General features: G+C 35.3%; 1 protein-coding gene across 1 annotated transcript in view; it reads right to left on the bottom strand.

The window, feature by feature from the left end:
* RYR3 (ryanodine receptor 3) overlaps positions 1–20,782 on the bottom strand; it is a 254,587-nt gene that overhangs the window by 139,277 nt on the left and 94,528 nt on the right. Inside the window, exons 16-28 of the mRNA XM_086750198.1 lie at positions 20,365–20,483; positions 17,940–18,073; positions 17,060–17,301; positions 14,518–14,710; positions 9,059–9,275; positions 8,763–8,867; positions 7,239–7,342; positions 6,704–6,787; positions 4,828–4,987; positions 4,257–4,404; positions 3,130–3,335; positions 2,279–2,453; positions 197–405 (exon numbers count right to left, since the gene is read on the bottom strand). Coding sequence (XP_086606324.1) covers positions 197–405; positions 2,279–2,453; positions 3,130–3,335; positions 4,257–4,404; positions 4,828–4,987; positions 6,704–6,787; positions 7,239–7,342; positions 8,763–8,867; positions 9,059–9,275; positions 14,518–14,710; positions 17,060–17,301; positions 17,940–18,073; positions 20,365–20,483 — 2,096 coding nt within the window. The remainder of the gene's footprint in view (positions 1–196; positions 406–2,278; positions 2,454–3,129; positions 3,336–4,256; positions 4,405–4,827; positions 4,988–6,703; positions 6,788–7,238; positions 7,343–8,762; positions 8,868–9,058; positions 9,276–14,517; positions 14,711–17,059; positions 17,302–17,939; positions 18,074–20,364; positions 20,484–20,782) is intronic.

Raw genomic sequence — 20,782 nt, 5'->3', positions numbered from 1 at the left:
AGGTATATCCATATGAATAGTAATACAACTATAAATGGAGCTGGAGATAGACAAGATCATCTGGAATTATTTAAGAGTGATTAATAGATTTATATGACAAACTAACTGATGACAGTAAGTATTAGTAAGGGTTTAATGTCTCAGCTTGCTAAACAAACAGTTGATAAACAGGTGTCTCCCTAACATGTAACATTACCTCAATGTGAGGATGATTTTTTGGCACGTTGACAAATGTTGGTAAGCGTTTACTAAACCACATAGCAACATCTCTGTTCATGTTGACAGCAAAAGGTTCAAAACCTTCTTGAAGGCCACACATCGTATAATACTTGAATGTACTGGCATCCATTCCAAGGTTCATACGACCAATCTGAGACAGACCCAGTGCACAAATTGGAACAAAACCTAAGAAAATGATATAATAACAACAATTTAAAAAACAACAGTAATTTATTTGGAAAACACAAGCATTCTACTTTGGATCCACCTAATGTGAACCAAACTTTAGCTCCAACAAGTAATGCACATGAAGTGATGACAGTAGCAAAGAATTAAACTACCTTAGATAGTAATGTCAAGTTCAATATAATTGCTACCAAAAACCCGGAGGACTTAGGCAATGAGTGGATGTTACACACACTATCCCATTTATTTAAACATTAAACCATTTTAACAATTGTTATTAGTAAGTAGTAGTAGATTTGTGTGAAAAACAAACAAAAAATGTCAAGTCAAGAGGTAGTTTTGTGGACAATCAGATTTGAAAAACCAAGATTTGCTCAAGTAATTTATCCATTTATTAGAAGAATCAGCTATCTGCTTGATTTTTAGACTAATAAATGTGCCTTTATAGAATAAGCTGATCACTGGAAGACAACCTTGGCTAGATCCAAGTTATCAACAAATGTTAAGTATGCTCTCTCAGAGAAAAGTCCTCAAAGGGACTTTGAGATGAGGTTCAGGTATCTCAGTACGTATGTTTAAATTCAGTTTGTCATCAGTAGCTGTAAATTTGTTGCCAACCTTCAACCCTCCATCACTCATGACGGACAAATGCACACTTTTTTAATGCTGGCATTTTTATGAACAAAGTTTTTTGGTCTCCGTATACCTGTGGCAACCAGTAGACAGGGATGACAGGCTGTTGAATTATTTCTCCATCTTTCAGGAAACATAATTTGGAGCAACTTCAGGGAAAAGGCAACAGTTCAGCCTTTAAAGGAGAAATTTTCTCTCCTACACTTCAACTTTAAGCCTTCAGAAAATCTCTCTTAAGACAGTTGCTCATTGCTTACCATCAGAAAAACTGTATCAATGATCAGACCAAGGATAGATAGTGAGCAACTGCGAAGTCTTCTGACAATTACTAACAGCATGAAGCAACTACTGGTTGGAGGAGATACGATTTTAAAGAAATTGTCAACTAAAAATTAAAACAAAACAGTTTGAAAATATTCCCTGCTTCCTTCAATACAGTCATGTAGATACTATTGTTCAAAAAAGAAAAGGCCAAAAGTAGAAGAGAAAAAATAGCCTAGGAAAAGGAGAAACGCAGAAAAGCTATGAATAGGAGGGAGTAAAAAAAATTACAAATCAGACTCAATTTATGTTGTTTTGGTGCAGCCTCTTACCACATAGGATTAATTTTGTCCTTCAGACAAGAATATAATACATGTATGCTCCAATGAGATAAACAAAGACTACATTTTCAGTTTTTGGGAATTTTTCAAGGTGCTTATTATTACTATTACTTCTTAATGCTGAAGTTCAGTCCTGTGAGCAAGCCTATCAAGGCTTGAAGAAAATAAACTCATTCTGATTGCTGAAATCCCATTAACATCTACTTGTGGTTAAAGGAAAATCAATTTGTGCCATATAAGTGCTCTTAAAATATATTTTTATGAAGTTGAAGTGTAGCATAGTCTCAAGACTCATTGAAATATAATGCAAAAGTACTGATGGAAATACTGGATAGGAACAAAGTTGCAGCTGGGGAAACTGAGAACCAGAACTTGTTAGGCTTGCAGTAGCCAATAAGGTCAACAAGAAGTATAAAATTTGTTGGGTGATATTCCCTAGCATTAGGGTGTAAGGTGTTCAAAATCAAGAGCACAAGTAAGTTCAAGGATTACCTGCGGGTGGCAGGGGGGAAATAACTCATCAACAACTGTAATAACTCTAATGTCTCAGCTCACTAAGCCATTATGACAGACTAGTTTTTCTGGGGTTTGTTTTGTTTTGTCTTCTCATAGCTATGTAACTATAAAAGAAAAATTACCACTTTCTATTCCAAAGTCAGCAAATGCAAGTTCTGAACCTTTACTGGTTATAAGCAACTCTCCATTCAGAGTAAAGATAATTGATTTGTCATCCAAGTTTATCATACAACCAACCACATCTCCTGGTTGCCAGCTTCGTCCAAAGAATCCACTGCCTTGATGCCAACGCTGGCCCTAAACAAAAAACCAAATAAACACCATGCTAAAACTGAAACATAAAAAAAATAAAACAAACAAATATTTAATCTTCCAGGATCTCAAAGTAATTTGCAAACAGTACTGATCATGGATTTCAGGTAATTAATTTAATTATTATCTTAGTTATTTCACAGAGACACTAAGGCACCCTAACTTCAGTAATAAGCAAACAGCAATTTAGAACCTGTATGATAACCACTGTTCACTGGATTACACTTCTCATATGCAGTGTCATTATCATCATTCCAGTCCTTTAGGAGTCAAATTTGGGAAGAAAGAATGTGCAGAAAGCAGAAAAGACAGAAAATGGAAAACAGAACTGTGGTTCTCTATTCCAGTCACTGAAGAAACTTTGTTTTATTTTTGTGAAATACTACTTATAAAAAAAAAAAGTTTTGTTTTTGCTTATGACAGACTTCTTTACTCACCTGACTATATCCTAAGAAGACAGATATAAACCCAACACACCTTTGTTAGCATAATTGCAATGACAAGAAATGCAGAAACTATCCAGCACAAAACAGAGCTCAGAGATATCTTTGTGTGAATCAAAAATATTCCAGTAGTTGATCTGGAGCACACTGAGGAAACCTATACTGTAGTTATCTGCCTAGCTCTGTTCATAGGTCAGAAAAGATAAAGATATACTGACTTTACTTCCTTCAAATACAAATGCTTGGTCATCAGCTCCCAACTCTATGTCAGGTCGACAGCCTGGCCTGGCCCAGCCAACACGCATATCTCCACCTGTCACAGCTTCAAATTCAAAGTACCACTTTCCACACTTCACTGCATAAGACTGCTCTACTCTGAAAAATCGTATCTTGTCGATGCTGACTTTTTCCACCGTTTGGTCAGCTGTAAAAATAAATAGAGAAAAAATCCAGATGAAACAACAAATGCAACTTTTTGGGTTTCTATCTGTCCCCAGTATTTTCTCTTTCTGAAGAGAGTCATTATGTACCATTGCATGTTTAAGAAACTTCATAGTAAATGTCAAAAAAGGAGGAAGGCTAGTCAACATACAGAGGTTAGCACATTCTAATTCTATACAGGATGAGTGATTATCTGCTATTTAAAATGAGAGTATTTCAAAGTATCGCTCAACGCACAGTCTCAAACACAAAATTGACTGGGTGAAACCTCATAAGTGTAAGATTACTACATGCAATACAATCCAATGCAATAATGCAGTATTACAATACAACAAAATACTTTCCTACACAAGTCAATACATTTAGACCATTCTGTAAAAAATTATCAAGTAAGTTTTATTTTGGATTTTTGTCAAGATATTACAGTGGTATGGCAAATATGAAGAAAAACTTCTAAACAAATATCCCCTCCTCATTTCACTTAAAAAGATAAATTATTGAACTTGGTGCACTTTGATTTCTCCTTAGAACTGACTTGAAGTAGTCAAGCCTAATCTGCATACTATATAAAAAAAAATATTTTGAATTAATCTCATATTATTTTCTTTCTTTCATTATTTCCAAATGAAAACCAGTATGTCCACTCACACTCCAGATTTTTCTCCAATCTGAAAAGCATGGAAATTATAATTATAATAGCATTAACTACAACCAATCTTTTAAAAAATATAATTAATATACAAGTAATTTACAAAGTGTATTTGCATCTTTCATTAAAGTACACTGCAAAAATACCCTACGATTAATTAATAATTTAAGTTTTTCCTATTTATTTAATTGTTTTATGTGTTTTTCCCTAGCACTGAGAGAAAAAAGGGCCATAATCCTTATTGAAAGTACATACCTATCTCTTGGTCAGGTGGTTCAATACTATAACCATAGCCTGCAAATGTTCTGACAGCTTCACGGAGGCTATCTCTGTTTGATTTTTTAGTACGTTCATCTAATAATGCATATGGCACTAGCCGAGGATTACGTTTGTTCTTAAGATCCTAAAAGGGGTTATAAAAAAGAACAAGAAGAAAACTGTGTTTAAACATCACAAAGATTTTATATAATGAGACTGTGTATTCTGAAATAATGTTAAGATTACAGGAGAGAAACAATATTGATGAAGAACAGTTCTATGAATGCAAGCCCAATTGTTAATAATACTAAAAACCTAAAGATAAGAATGAAAGAGAAGCATGGAAATATATTCTTATACATTCTACAGCTGCAGCCATGCAGGCCTGACAATCTACTCAGACCTGCACGAGCAAGGCTTTTTTCCCTGCTCCCCACCTCCTCTAACTTTTCCAGACATTATACAACATTCAGTATTTATCTTCTTATTTACCACTCCCAGGTGATGTTCTAGAAGATAAAATCTCATGTTCTTTACTCATTTCAAATGCATCTAAAGAAGTCCTTACCTGCTGAATGCCATAGGTCCATCCTTGCTTTATTCTATCTTTTGCCCAGACATTATGTGCATTTTCTGCTAGTCTGTCAACTAGAAATTCTTGAGAAGGTAATAATTTCACTTCAGAAAGATCAAGAGGGGCAGGTTTATATCCATTTGACATCATGTAACTGTGAGTCAACAAAAGAAAATAGAGAGTCAAGATACCCCACTGGTGGTATTTAAAGTTTTCTATGTGGCATTTATAGGATGGGGTTCACTTCTCTCTCCCTTTTTCAATCTCCTACTCTCTTTGCAAAAATCTTGCATTGCATTTGGTCACTGACTAGGATATAAATTGTATTCTAGTAGAGTCTCATTTTCCACCTGCTTCCATCCTTTCTAATTAAATGTGACCTAGATCCGTATGTGCATCCATAAAAAGCTGCTATGAGAAAAACAAATTATTATTAAATGAGTACTCTTTTTTTTTAAAATATATTTGTCATTTAAACCTTTCAAGTAGTCTCTGTTTTAAATATCTGCATGACGGCTTCTTATGAAATTATTTTGTATCTATTATTAAGTATGGTATTTTTTGCATTACCATTTTTCCAACAGAAGAAAACATATTTTAACTATTGTTCTTCCCACTTTTTAATTGAATAACAAGTTTAGTAGGTTTTTAGTAGTAGGTATTACCCTCTCCAACCCTTCCACATAGTATAAAGACTAGTCTGTCATTTTAGACGTATGCAGACTCTTGCTCAAATCAGATAATTTCCTTTTGTTAGGTTTATTCATGTAGGCAGTAGATATTTTAACAAGAGTCAGAAACTAAGATTTATTTGTTCTGTTATTGAAATCAATAATACCAAAATGATAGACTGCAGTATGAACCTTGGGAAAGGTCCTTTTTTTCTTTTTTTTAATTAACGCCATCAACTGCATCAAGATTACCACCTCCCATATAATAGAACTATTTATTTTACTGCTCTGTTAAAAAACCTAACTTTATTTCTCATGGACAAAGCTGTTTCAGGAAAAAAAAGACATCTTGTGGGTTGATGAACTGATGTGAGATAGCAAGCATCCCAATCACAATTTCTGTCTTTAAGTTTTGTTGCAGCACAGGGCTTTAATCTGTCCCAGGAGGACTACAGAATCCCCAAAGACAAGGCTAAAACAGAGATGTAATCCTTGATTAATCTTTGCCACTTTTGATTACTACTGATGACTTAAAGATGTCTGAATAAAAAAGATCATGCAACTATTTTAGCTCTGACTGCCATAGTTTAGCTACCAAATGAAAATTAAAGCAAAAATCAGATCGTATTTCATGCAATAATCTACATATGTGCATTTCCTAGAAATAAGCAACATTATAACAACAGTCACTTTCTATATTTTTCTCTTCTTCACAGAAATGGTTTAATAATGTTTCTGGAAATGTATGTATGCTGAATAAACCTTTTCTTGGAGGAGAGGGAAGGAGAAGTGCAAATCAAAACAGGAATTCTGGGAAAATGGTATACCCTTTTTCAGGTAGATCAATTTACCATCATATATTACACACACTATCGTTCGCTATGTGATAGAAAAGCACTGAAATACTGCTTTTAACTTTGGAGTATCTATTCTAAGATCATGTAACACTTAAACCACATGCACTTACGAGTATGTGACTATTTGTGTTTCTATGCATCACTCCACAAGCTGATGTAATGCAGCAGTATTCATAGTCAACCATCGTCACAGGCAAGGTAATGGACCAACCATGTGTTCTGTAAGTCCATATTGGGTACGAGGTTCATATCAAGTATTCTTGAAACAACCTTACAATATTTTTGTTTAACTAATACCCTGTAGTTACAAATAATATATAACAGCTATCATAAGGTACATACTTTTTAGGAAGTTTGACTTTTTTAAGATCTTCCTCAGCTGCTGGATGAGCATGAAGAATGTGACATCCAAGGGCCAAAAGGGTTCTGCCAACACAAGAAAATGGCTGTAGTGAAACAAAACATTATAGTGCTCATCCATTATATAAATTACTTTTGATTTTAGTATAAATACACAAAACTAAGGATATTTTAAAACAGGGAAGTAATTCAAAATAATGGAATTTCAAACCTCATATATTTTAAATTATTAAAAATAATAAATAAAACCTTCAAAGTCTAAAAAGGTACAAATGTGGCTTGAAAGTTATGTCACTTTATTAAAACCAACATGATTTGGTGTTGTTTCTTCTTTGTATCTCTGTAAAGAAAGATTTTTCTAAATCACTCTGAATGCGTTCCTGGAACTTCCCGAAAAGTTAGAAGAACACACTTTGAATGAGATTTTCTAATGTTTTTATATCTTACAACAGTATGAAGTGCTTGAATAAAAATAATTTTAAAATAAACTTTATTTTATTTTAAATTTAAAGCTCACTTGAGGGTTTCAGTTGACATTTGTAGATTATAATTCTTCTCTGTCTCAGGCAATTTTGAGAATTCCACAAGACAAGGATGATGTCTTTTATTATCATCCCGTATCTGTAACAAAGCAACAAAAAAAGAGTACTTTCCTGATATCAGATTCAAGTCAGAATCAGAGTAAAAAAATCAGTTAATTCTTTGTGATAACAAAGACATTGTAAACAATATTATTTATCTTTGCTCAAGGACAGTTACTCACCGTTATATAAATGAACTTTCCTATGATTCATTTATAATGCACACTGTAAGTACTCCTCCATAACCAACAAAATCAGAAAAAATACAGCTATTTCATATGTTCTGCCTAAATACACGAAATACAGGAAAGCAAGCCTGCAAACTCAATAAACATTTCTGCTGAATGCCTGAGCAATAAGTGATAAATAGGGCACATAATTGTACACATTCTGATCCAAAAATCTTAAAGAATCATTTGGTAATGTTTTCCAAATTCTACTGAAATAATAAAGCAGAGCTTTCTTTTTTCTGCTATTGACAGAAGTCTTTGAATACTTATCTGACTCGTAATTAAACAAGCTCTTTCACTCAATGCCATGTGCTTCTACCCTGAGATAGCAAGTAGGAGTCACAACATTTCACATACAAAAACATTTCTCAATTGCCAAAGCTCAGAAACATTAAAAAGGTTAGTAAAGCTCAGAATTTCAATAGCCATGAAATTTTAGCAGATAGTATGAGAGTTCTTGAAGAAAAATGTAAATCAAGTCCATAAGTAAAAATAGCAGAAGGTAAGAGAAGGAAAAAGATTCTTCTGAGGTAGGATACAATTGTGATGGGCATATGCAGGACTACCCCACTAAATTTGAATTTGAAAAGAAGTCAAATGAAAGAACCTAAATTCAAGGCAGAATACAGCCTTTAGAATTTTATCTTATTAGGGGAAGGCACCAATTTTTGTCATATGCATTTATATAATGTTGACCAGATGGCCTCACTCACATCAAGCTGTCAGTTTATACCACATTATAAGGGATCATTATAATGATAAGTTTCAACTGTAACTAATTAAACAAAACAAAAACCTGAGCTTTGAGGAATTTGAATGTTTACAAAAGTCACCAAAACCCTATCTTCATTATCAACAGAAGAAAATTTCCACAATGGACTTTTTGCTTATTATCTCTTTGATCTCCAACACTAGAGTAACCAAAGAGTTAGTTGAAGGGTTACTCATTATTGGTATGATTTTCAGTAGAATTCCATGTTACTCAATTCAGATATTTTTTGAAATGGTTTATTATTTATAGTGTTAAAATATGTACCTTATTTATATTCCAAATTTGCCTTCAAATCACTAGTTAATATCACTGTCTCCTGCCAGCTTACATCTTCATCTATTATTAGGAATATATAGACCACCATTAAATACTCAGTTCAACTTCAAAGTTCAGGTTTTCTGGTAGGAGACTTAACCCAATATAGGTGACGGTATCCCAACAAATCATTCAAAATGTACCTTGCCATATGTCCAGCCCAGTTCTATTTTATTCATTCCCCACAGTTCATGGATATTTTCAGCCAGTTTGTCCCTGATCTTTTCAAGATGAAAAGGAAGAGCAATCTAAGAAAAGAGCACAAATAAGAAAAGGTTCCAGTTACCACACCTTGCAGATCCAAGATCATCTAGTTTAGTTAAATATATCACAAGACACAAATGATGAATTGCTAATAAAGCTAGCTTAGTTTTTATATTGTCAGTTTAAATTTTGTTAAGACATATTTCATAATCCCATTATTACATACTTAACATACCTGACTAGTGTCTATTGGACAAGGGATAAAGGAAGCTTGGGAGAGGAATTGTGTTGTACCCAGCAAATCTCTCACTCCTTCAGAATCTCTCTTATATTCTTTCACTGGTTCCAGTTTCATCTTCTCTTTTGGAAGCAATGCTTCATAACAGGGAGCATAGCCCGCAGGAGGCAGAAATTTAAACTCTCCATGGCGTCCACCCAATAAGAAACGAACTCTATGCAATTTTCAATGAAGAAATTATACTTTTAAATAGTCAGCATATACCAACACTATAGACAAATTATTTAGAAATGTAAACATGTATTTGAATAGCATTTACAAAAATGCTATTATTTCATGCTTTGATAAACATCAAAGAGTTAAGAAGCATTCATGCTAGCAGATACTATCAATAACATCATCATCTACCTGCTATTTTTGAAAATCTGTTTTGGCCAAAGCAAAACTAATTCTTCAATGCAGTAGTACTTAAAATCAAATAGTTGTAAATTGAGTGAAATTTTTAATGTATTTAAATAATTTGGAAACACAAATCTAACTTAAATTGGACTGTTAGTCTAAACAACCCTAAGTTTCAGAAGTATAAATAAGATTCCTGTTAAACCCATACATTTTCTGTTCCTCCTCAGATACGTATTTCTCATATAAATTTAAGAGTATACCAGGAAAAACAACAGACACAAACTGTCCAACTTCATACTTTTGTCCTCAGGTAGGCAAACTCTACAGGTATACAACCACAGAAAATTAAAAACAATTGTTATCTCTAGGAAGTAGTCCATACATTTGTTGGAATGGGGTGACCAGAAGAAATCTATACCACTTTTTACTTACACCTCTAGAAATAGGAGAACTATAAGTCACAAATATCTGAAATGGTTCAATGTCCACAAGAAATACAATGTTTAAAATATCTGAATGATCCCAAGGCAGCTAAATATTTGAGATGATAACTTTTAGCTTAGAATTCTCTTTATGGCAAGCCCCTACACAGATCAAAATATCTTAAAAATAGAAAGAAGGTCAATTTTATTTGAAGACCTAGAAGTCTAACTTCCTAAATAGAAAAAAAGCTAAAAAAAGAATGAAAATGAAAAGACTCCCATGCAATTCTTCTCTTGACGACTATATCCCAGGAGATAGCTCCTTGCTTCCTGTCATCTTGCTCAATTTTTCTGAATTGTAGCAAACCATTCAGTCTCACTTGATCTTTATGATGTTCTCATTCCTTTTGAGGCCTATTTTCTCCCTGCTCTTCACTGCAGTATCTAAACTCCACACAGGCTATATCCTCCTAATACTGCACATTCTCTTTTAAAAACCTGAACACTCCAAGAAGCTGTGGCTTTTTGTCTCATTTGAAAATATATGTTCATATTTTTGAAAAATTTTATTTTAAAAACATGTTTTAAATTGTCTGACCTTAACCTCAAAAAGAACTCTCCTGAAAATCAAATAGAAAGCAATATAACTTCTAAAAGACAGCTAGAAACAGATTGATATAGGTTAATTACTACTCCTTTGCTTCATTTTGGAGTTGAGCTGTACATACTTTCATAAAAGTACTCTTTATAGGCAACTGCACCTACCATTCTAGCAATTTGCTAGCAGTTATACTTAGTTTTAATAGCCTGAATGACAAGACTATGCCAAATAGTCTTTTGCTTACTATAAAGGCTATCTGTGAAAGACAAGACCCTCCAATTTAATGTACCTTATATTTAATTACTAAAAGCACCAGGCATTCATTTTAAGATGTTGAATTTTCACATCAACACATCCAGACCCCTAGCTTCCCTAAAAATATGCTGGATGGATCATTTAAATTTATCTCGCATTTAATTTCTTTATCTCTGCATTTACATCCTTTTCCAGAAAAAGCTAAATAAGTCTGAATAGAACAAAAGAAAAATAGAAGAAACAAAAATGAATTCTCAGTACGAGTTGCTGTTTAAATTCCTTGATTATTTGAATGGCCATATTGTAGTACTACAAGCAGAGCACATAGCACCATTGGTAGAAGGAGTTAAAAATGGACAGATAGGGAGAAAATGTCTACAGTAAAAAACAGAATAAGAGACAGTGTGGTTAAGCAGGTGCTGACAACGGTTTAGAGAGGAAAAACTGATGATGCAATGATGAAGCAGACCCAGAATCACAGACCACAAAAGTCACAGAAAGCAGAGGAAAAGCAGACAAGCCACAACAGAAATAGAAACATAAGGGTTTCTTTCCTCTCCTCCACTCATGAACTCAGGATTCCCATGTAATAACATTTCTCTGATATTAACAGACACAGAAGATGACATATAACCTGCGTTCTGGTTTTTTTTTTTTGGGGGGGTGGGGGGGGCACTACGGTGGTAGCTTCTGTAAGAAGCTTCTAGAAGTTGCTCCCCTTTGTTCAGTGGACTTGGCTGGGCCTAGGGCGGACCCGCTGCTGGCGAAGGCTGAGCCAATTGGTAGCAGAATGTTCCCTGATAACACCTCTGCAATAATGTATTTAAAAAGGAGAAAACAGGAAAAAAAAAGGAGAAGTGAAGAAGCTGAGCGAGGGCAGAGAGGGCGAGGCACGAACCTTGTGGGCCTTGCAGCCCTCACCCTCTGGCCTCCCGCCGGGCAGCCGACTGGGCCTGACTTGGCCCAGCCCGGCTGCAAGAAGTGGAGAGGAGATGAGCTGGATGATGTGAAGAGAACCTGAGAGGCATCTGCCAGCCTCTTGTGCAGAATTTCTTGTGAGAGGACTGGCTGCAGACACCAAGGTCAGTGAAGAAGGAGGGGGAGGAATAATGCTGCTCCTGGCCAAGATTCCCCTGCAGCCCATGGTGCAGCCCATGGTGGAGCAGGCTGTCCCCCTGCAGCCCATGGAGGCCCATGGAGATCCACCTGCAGCCCGTGGAGGACTCCATGTCGGGGCAGGCCGATGCCTGAAGGAGGCTGTGGCCTGTGCAGGGCCTGTGCTGGGGCAGCTGGTTCCATAGGGACCGCACCCCGTGGAAGAAATGACCCGCCCTGGAGCAGTTCACAAAGGACTGTGGCCCGTGGGTGGGACCCCACACAAGAGCAGGGGAGGAATGTGAGGAGTTCTTCCCCTGACAACGAAGCAGCAGCATAAAGCGACGTGTAATGAACTGACCATAACCCCCATTCCCTCTTCCCCTCTGTGCCACTCGGGGTGGGGAAAGGTCGTAGAGATAATGTTAAGCCTGGGAAGAGGGAGGGGTGGGGGAAGGTTATCTTGTTCTCTGCCTCATTATCCTGGTTCGGTTTTAGTAATAAATAAATAGTTTCCCCAAGTTGAGTCTGTTTTGCCCGTAATGGTAACTTTAAGGATCTCTCCCTGTCCTTATCTCAAACTTTGAGGTTTTTTTTTTCTTACATTATCTCTCCCTATTTTCTCGGAGGGTGGGGGGTGTGAGAAAGAGACTGCATAGTCTGGTCCCGATTGGGGCTGAACTACGTCACCTGCTACTACCATCAGCTGCTATTAACTACAAAGGAAAATGCTCTCAGAAAATACACGAACAACATCAAATAAGAATGAAGAAAAATAATTACACCAGTTTAGGCAGATTTCTTACAGAAAAAACTAAGGAACATTTTCAGAGCTTTTGTACTAAAGCAGCTACATAGCAGGGTCACTCTCAGAGGATAAATGAAAATTTATTTATTAAGCCCTTCCCAGGTCTCCTTTATTCTCTTTGGTCTCTGTTAGTATTCTCACCTAGGATGTTCTCTTAAGCATGAGATGCTGATACTACTATTTATAGAGTCACAGAATCACAGTCATCTAGTGATTCTAGTGGTCATCTAGTCCAACCCTCTGCAAGGAGCAGGGACACCTTCAACCAGATCAGGTTGCTCAGAGCCCCATTCAACCTGGCCTTGAATGTTTCCAGGGATGGGGCATCTGCCACCTCTCTGGGCAACCTGTTCCAGTGTTCCACCACCTTCAGTGTAAAAAATGTCTTATATAAATTCTGAATCTACCTCTCCCTATTTTAAAGCCATTGCCCCTCATCATATCACAATAGACCCAGCTAAAGAGTTTCTACCCATCTTTCCTGTAGGCTCCCTTTAGGTACTGGAAGACCGCTATAAGGTCTCCTCGGAGCTTTCTTTTCTCCACACTGAACAGCCCCAAATCTCAGCCTGTCCTCACAGGGGAGGTCCTCCAGCCCTCTGATCATCTTTGTGGCCCTTCTCTGGACTTGCCCCAACAGGTCCATGTCCTTCTTATGTTGGGAGCTGCAGAGCTGGACTCTGTACTTCAAGTGGATTACAGAAGGGAAAGCCCACAGAGAACTAGTTATCTGATTTACTTCACCTCAGAGAAATAAAGATTTATTTTTTCTTAATTGCTAAATGTATGAACCATTTATAACTTCAGCTTTCTTTCACTTATGAAAGCTATATACTGTCTATTCTTGTCATACTGAACCTTCATTTCTCAAAAATTACTATATATAAGAGAAACTCTCCTTTAAATAAAACTCAGTCCTTTGTATCTTTTCACTCCTTCACCATAATCTCTTACTCTGCTCTGAATTATTTCTTCTAAGTTTCGCAGTTTCTGGCAGCTATTGGCATCTTAGCATTAGCATTTTTTCATAGGGAAAAATTTTCTTAACTTAGCCACATTTTATGCAGAAATCAGGCTCAGCCTACAAAGCACAGAAAAATCCCAACCTTTCTTACTGAAGAATTCTCTTTAATTATCTTTATGTCCTTCCTTCCTAAAATTGTTGCCTGTCAATATCAGTAATAACGATGCTCTAAGATGAACTGAACAGAAACTGGTCATGTTATAACAGTGTAAGAGTGAGTCTTTTGTTGTTGTGTCAGCTTTGTAATACTAATACAAGTATTTTGGCCGTTTAAGTAGACTGACATTTGCAGAAGATTTTCTGAATGAATTGAAGGTACGATAACAATAGAAGCCTGAAAAGTTTGAATCTTAGTATTTTAACTACAAAACAGGTAAGAAATGAGCAATATTTATAGTGATATTCCAAAACTGCTTCTCATAAGTTCTTTGTGTTTCCTATTGTGAATATAGTATCAGTTTTCATGATGATTTAAGTTTTTTTACTTCCTGCTGAGAAAGCCCGTGAGGATTTTAATTAGTGCCAAATGTAGTGCTGTGTTTCTAATGTACTTTTTTTTTCTCTCATAATCAGAATGAGACAAAATTAATTTCCCCTCGGTCACCAAATACCCATAAATTAATAATTTTTCAGACACTGTGACGTGGTCAAACTGCTAGTAGGCTCACATTTCACCCTTAAGTGAAATAATCACTAAACTAATAAATATTTTCCTGCCTCTCTCCCTCCCAGCTGCTGGTTGGGCAGAACTGAAAAAAACAAAATAGAACAAATCATATATGAATTTTGATAGTATTTTGTGTGACAAGACAGCAAAGACAACAGCAATTAAAATTAAGTTGTACTTACTTTACCCCTGCTGATAAGCTTACAACAGGAAAGAAAAACCCTTCTGTACTGAAGTTCTCAAACATTCCTTGTACAGGCTGTCCATTAATGCGGAATGAAATGCTGGGTACACCTAAATCCAAGCAGCAGCTAACCACATCATCAGATGCTAATAAATGCTGATTGACAGATGCTACAGCTCTGGGTACTCGACCTAGGATAAAAGTATTCAGTAATCAGAAGCTTTAAGTAGACACTCACAGGTTTAACAATGAAATTGTTTCCTCAAAACACCATTGAGTTTTTTGTTCATAGTCATGAAGATGTGATCTATTTAAAAAATGGTTCTCTTTTAGAGACAGTGAGTTAACCTTCTTCAAACTGGTGTGTGGCAGAGAAGTGCATAAACAGAATGAATCACTTGGGAAATTGTTTGCAAGACAGAACATGCTGAGCTGAAATCATGCAAGTTCACACTACTGTAGCCTGATGCAAGAGTACTGAGGCACAGTAAATTATGCCCTCTTTATAAAGTTAACATTGACATTACCAATTTTTTTCTTATTTGTGAGATACAAGATTCACATATCTGTGAATATCCAGTGGTGAGTCACGGGAATAGGTTTCTCAGAGAAGTCATGGATGCCCCATCATTGGAAATGTTCAGGGTCAGGCTGGATGGGGCTTTGAGTAACCTGATTTACTGCAAGATGTTCCTGCCCACGGCAGGGCGGTTGGACTAGATGATCTTTAACGTCCCTTTCAACCCAAAGCATTCTATGATTCTACTGGAGCTGTGACTATGACCAATATCCAGGTTTATAGTGTCAAGAGGCAGAATGGTATACTGAGTAATTAAAAAATGGATCAAGAATTTAATGGGCCAGGTTTTCTTTATCAACCCTCCCATTTCATCCGTATTCTTAACAAAATCTTCTATATGAAAAGATCTTTATTAAGATAGATTGTTACACATTTTAGGTACAAAACCTAATTGCCAGAGCTGTATTTTAAATATTTATGCAAGTAGAATACATAGATAAAGTCTACTAGAAATTTTAGCAGCTGTTTCCCTTCCTACTGCTTTTCTTTCTCCTTTCATTACTTATTGATAGTTTGATTAAGAATGATGTTACAAAGATAGCAGATGATGTAATTAAGAGTATACAATTAATTACCTAAATATTTTCTTATTTCACAGTCTTATGTATTATTCTTCCCTGAAGTGTTCCTTATTTTGAGAGTGTTTAGGAATTTTAAGAAAAAAACAACCATCAGCATTTCTTATGTTGCCATTTGATTTTTACAATTAGCCAGCAGCACTTTGCTGGTTGTTTCTATAGGAACATACATTGACATGGTCAAAAGGTACTCTGCTGTCACAAACCTGGCTATTTACAAAAATAATATTCTAGTTCCCTTTCCCTACATACAGTATTGAGGAAGGGATAACCATGCAAAAAAACCCCAACTGCCTTGCTTATAGCTCCAAAGCCACTTTCCAGCTAACTATGCACCCCAGAGTGCTCTCCCTAATCGCTCTCCAAAGCATACTAATCAGTTTCTGCTGTTTTCTCTAATTCTCTAATTCTTTAAAGCACACTCGTTATTACAAAAAAAAATATTTGAACTGCAACATCTAAGATCAGGTTTCCTGTCAACTTCTTTAACTGCTCTAGAACTCTTAGTAAAATCTGCCCCACTGCACAGCTAGTGACTTCCACCTTTTCCTTAACTCAGCCCACTTAACATATTCGATTTGCTTGAATAAGGAACAGCTAATAAGATCACAAGTTTACCATCATTGATCCCTAAGTGACGACAAAATATGCATTTGCTGACATCCATGAACTCCCTCCTTTATAAACTGCTAGTGTAACTGCTTCACTGCAGTACTAATTGAGAGTTTCCTAGACTACTATCCCAGAAAAACTCTTTTTTTTTTCAGCTAAGCCATCTTCAGCTAACAATACAAAGAATATTTTTTTGCAAACTTTACCACAACTACAGGTTTTTCGTTTGACATTATACCACAGAAATTTATCTTCTAAAAATAACTGAAGTTGGTAATAGCATAGCAATTCTCATTTCTAATTGCCAAAATTATCTTTTATGAAACTGTTATCAAAATTTAAATTGAATTTATTAATTCTGTCAATAGGTGTGAGGATAATAATGTCATTTTACTTCAATTCTAGACACAAAGTGAAAGAATACTCCAAATGTAGATCCATATATAATGAATTTGTCTGAGATCAATACATCCATTAATTATGAACAGATAGACTTAAGTTCGTATTGATCTACTCGTGGAAAATGCCTTTTTTTTTAATCAATATCATGAAAAGAGAAGCTATCTGCTAAAAAGCCTAATTGGTACAATTCAATATTCACTAAAATCTCAGACAAGAAGTTTGATCTAAAATTCTAAATAATTTCATGGTATCCTGGAGTTCTGAATGTAGCTCACTATAAAATAGCATGCTACATACACACAGGTACTGAAGGTAAAGGTAGGTAACTCCTAAATGTAAGAATAAGTGGAAGTGAACAAAGTACTTACCAGACCACAGATGAAGGCCATCAAAACCGTAAGAGTACAGGTCATCACCAACACCATTGCCTCCCCACCCTTCTCCACCTCCAGGATAGGGGGCATATCCTGAAGTAGAGGCCCATCCAACTCGTAAATGGGTGGGTTCTGCCGTCAAGAATGGATCAACTTGATCAATTATTAACTCAAAGTACCACTTCTTGTATTGTGCAGACCCCTCAGCAACACCCAAAAATATGTTTGGCCTTATGCTAAGAAAGAAAATGTAAGAAAGTTAGTGTAAAACAGGAAACATGACACATGAATTACATTGCTGCATAATAGTCAAATTCACTCTGTAAATATGATAAGAGTGTAGATGTCCACATTTTGCTTATAATATTTAAAACAGTGACCCATTTTTTGACTTTATAAAGCTGCTGTAGAATCATCTTCTAAGGTATGAGTTCCATGCTTTGAAAAATTTATAGGCAAAAGAGGAATAACAGGATCATTGCCTAAAATCAAAAAACCAGAAATGAGGTTGCCAGGAAATCAAATCCCTCTTAAAATACACAAGTACTTCATAGTATGTTTACATACTCCATAATAATTACTAGGTAAAGCCATGCTCTGTTTTGAATGAGAAAATCAACTTTCATGTTTCCATTTCGGAACAGATCTTACTATTAATTAGCAATTTCCATTTGAGCACAGTTTCCACTACAACTGCCATATTGTTAGTAAAAACAGATTTTTCAGAAGTTAATATATAAATACTTCTTAAAGTGTGTGTCTCAGTATTGAAAGCTATAGAACACCTCTTAGGTTACAGTATTTTCTTCAATTAATTGTTGAAGATATGCAAGTTCCATTTTTTCTAATACAACCATAAAACATTTCACTACACCTTGTCACATCATTAATCAAACGCGTTTGCAAAAGTAAGTCTCTTCTCGGCAGCAAATTGTCACAGATCAAATTTTGATTGGCACGAACTGCAACTCCATTACAGACACAGAGAGAGCAAAGCACATCAAGAACCTTAAAAAAAAAGAACAAAACCCAGAAGAAAGTCAGGTAAAGGTAACTACATATACTATTATTCAGTTGTTAGCTTAATTTACATTCAGAACAGACCACTACAGTGTAGTCTGTAGAGGATATCAAACATTCACGGAACACAAATTCAGAACACAGGGCTTGTGAAATGCCTCTAAAAACCTTTCCTTGAGATTCCTTATTCTTAATTCTATTAGAAAAAAGCAAAGCTAGAATAGCTTTATGTCAACTCTTTACAATTTTTTTAATTAAATCTCATTAAAAATTTGAAATGTACAAAAAAATTCTTTGAGAAATTTACTCCAGCCCAAAAAAACTTTTCAAAATGAGAAATAATTAATTTTTTAAAAGAAAAACATTTCAAAGTATTCCCTATAAAGCAATATAGAATTTCAGACAGTTCTTATTCTAAAATTTTTGCTTTTTTTTTTTTTTCACAGTCTGAAAAGTGAAAAGATTGACATAATTCTTCCACAGATTACTGGAGCAGAAGTTTTTGGAAGACAGAACACAGTAACAGTGTTGTTTAATGCTGATGAACAAAGCTGCATGCTTTTGCAAAGACATAGAGGCTTAAAGATGCAGTTGAGCTCTGACAAAGAATCACTGAGCAATGAGTCCAAATGTTCTAAACTTATACAAATAATCTCCAAGACAAAGCACTATCTTCATACCGTTGATTACAATTTTGGAAACTTGTACAACACAAGAAGCAGCAGAACAGAACATTTATTTTAGCCACTCCCGTTCTCTGCCCAGCAGATTAGCACAAAACCACCCTCAACAGCAGTTTAAGCTAATATATTGTAAACTTTGCTATGTTCCAGCCCAGGCATTTTCCTTTCTACCATCTCTGTTATTGGGTAGAAAACTCTAGCAGAAGGATAGAGGTATTCACTTAAATAACCGCAAAGTACTCAGCTGTAAAATGTCTTAATAACATTAATAAGAATCAATAACTCAGAATTTACACATAAACTATTTAAATAATCCCTATGCACTTGCTGGCAATATTTCTGACACAAGACTTTTCATTTAAAAAATCCTTCAACTCAATAATTTCAAAGGCAATTTCAGTTCATGTTAATAATATTACAGTTTTTCTTATTTCCTAAATCACAAAAGAATTTCTAATCTAGCAGAAGAACAAGACAGACTGTTTCTGGAGTAACAAATAAATTCATTTATTCACATTACTTCACTATTTACTGATGTTTAGTCAAAGATATTACAAATGGAAATGCACAAATCCATAATCCAGTCTATTTCTTCTCCTGTACAGAACATTTTCCTTTTCTGCTTTAAGTTCTCACTATGAGGTCTACCTTAGGATGCTCCAGCTGAAAGGTTCTCTTTGCAGGTGACTGGCACAGCACAATAATCTTGCTAACAGCTAAAAACAGTAAGCTAAGCTTTCCACTGTAATTTCAACTTTTTTCTTATGCCTACTTATATCAGTTCATACTCCTTAACCACGCTTAAAAATACTTCTCTCCTTTTTCATATCTGTAGTTGGTTAGGTTATCCGTATTGCCTTCCCCTGTAAATTAGTTTCAGCTCACTAACACTTTCTCTGTTCTTCCTCTAGGTTATCAGTCTTTCAAACAAAATTTTAACTGAGAAAGAAAGCTCACATGAGAAAATTACACATAAAACTATATTCTCCTCTTTGTTTGATGTCATCTTCATCATAGCCAGAAACCGTGTTCACCTTCTTCTACCTTAATGAATTGCACATTGATGTCTAAATTGATTTCTACTACTATTCTGGTAAAACTCAGTTTTTTCTTACTTCTCAACACCTATGTTTTCAGATATTTGGATTATTTTTTCTGATTTATCATTTTATTTTGTCTTTTTCTGCTACTGTTATTATTACTCAAGTTAGGAATGACTTTGCAGGACTTAGGTCTGTCTTTCTACAGATATAATAATGGTAGTTCGCTGCTTCTGCAGAGCCCTCCATCACAAACCAAGCTACTCTGTCCATTTTCTTACAGCCATTTTTTCAGCAAATCCAAAGGTCTCACTGGTTATCAATATTTCTTAACTATTTGCTTGTCATACATATTTGCTGAATTTCACACTGAAAAGCAATTATATAGTACATATTTTTTTTAATCTCAATAAAAGCAATATTTCAGATGTACTTCAAGGTTATTTTATTCCTTTAAAGGTACTGGAATCATATATTTCCATGTAGACATTTCTGTTTTTTTTTTCTACAAATCACTGTAAGGTTACCAATACATCCTTATTTTTTTCAAACAAACCTTGTAATTGCGCCCGTGTTTATCCAACAATGAAATAATGGATTTGATGTGCTCCTCAGCTATTAAATTTAAAGCTTCTGGGCTTTCAATCAAGATGCAGTGCAACACTTCCAGAATACCTGTATGAAGGCCACAGAAATAATGTTGCAATTAAATCGTCTGCACAATTAAACACAATTTAAAAGCTCAGTACATAACAGAGTATCTTAAAAGATGTTGTCTTTTCTCCAGCCTAAAAAGACAATGACAATACTTTTAAAGAGTATTGACATGACTATGTGTGAATTGTGCTAGACACAAGTGCATCATGAAGCCGTTAATTTCTGTTTTCTTTTGAAAACAGCCACAATTTTAAGACTACTTGAGAAAAACGCAAGTTTAAGCCCCTTCTTTCAATCAGAGAGAGAAAGGTGTTAGT

This window comes from Chlamydotis macqueenii, chromosome 5 (assembly GCF_036417535.1).
Source record: "Chlamydotis macqueenii isolate bChlMac1 chromosome 5, bChlMac1.mat, whole genome shotgun sequence".
Lineage (NCBI taxonomy): Eukaryota > Metazoa > Chordata > Aves > Otidiformes > Otididae > Chlamydotis > Chlamydotis macqueenii.
Note: the sequence above shows the minus strand (reverse complement) of the source record. Positions and strands in the feature narration are given on the sequence as shown.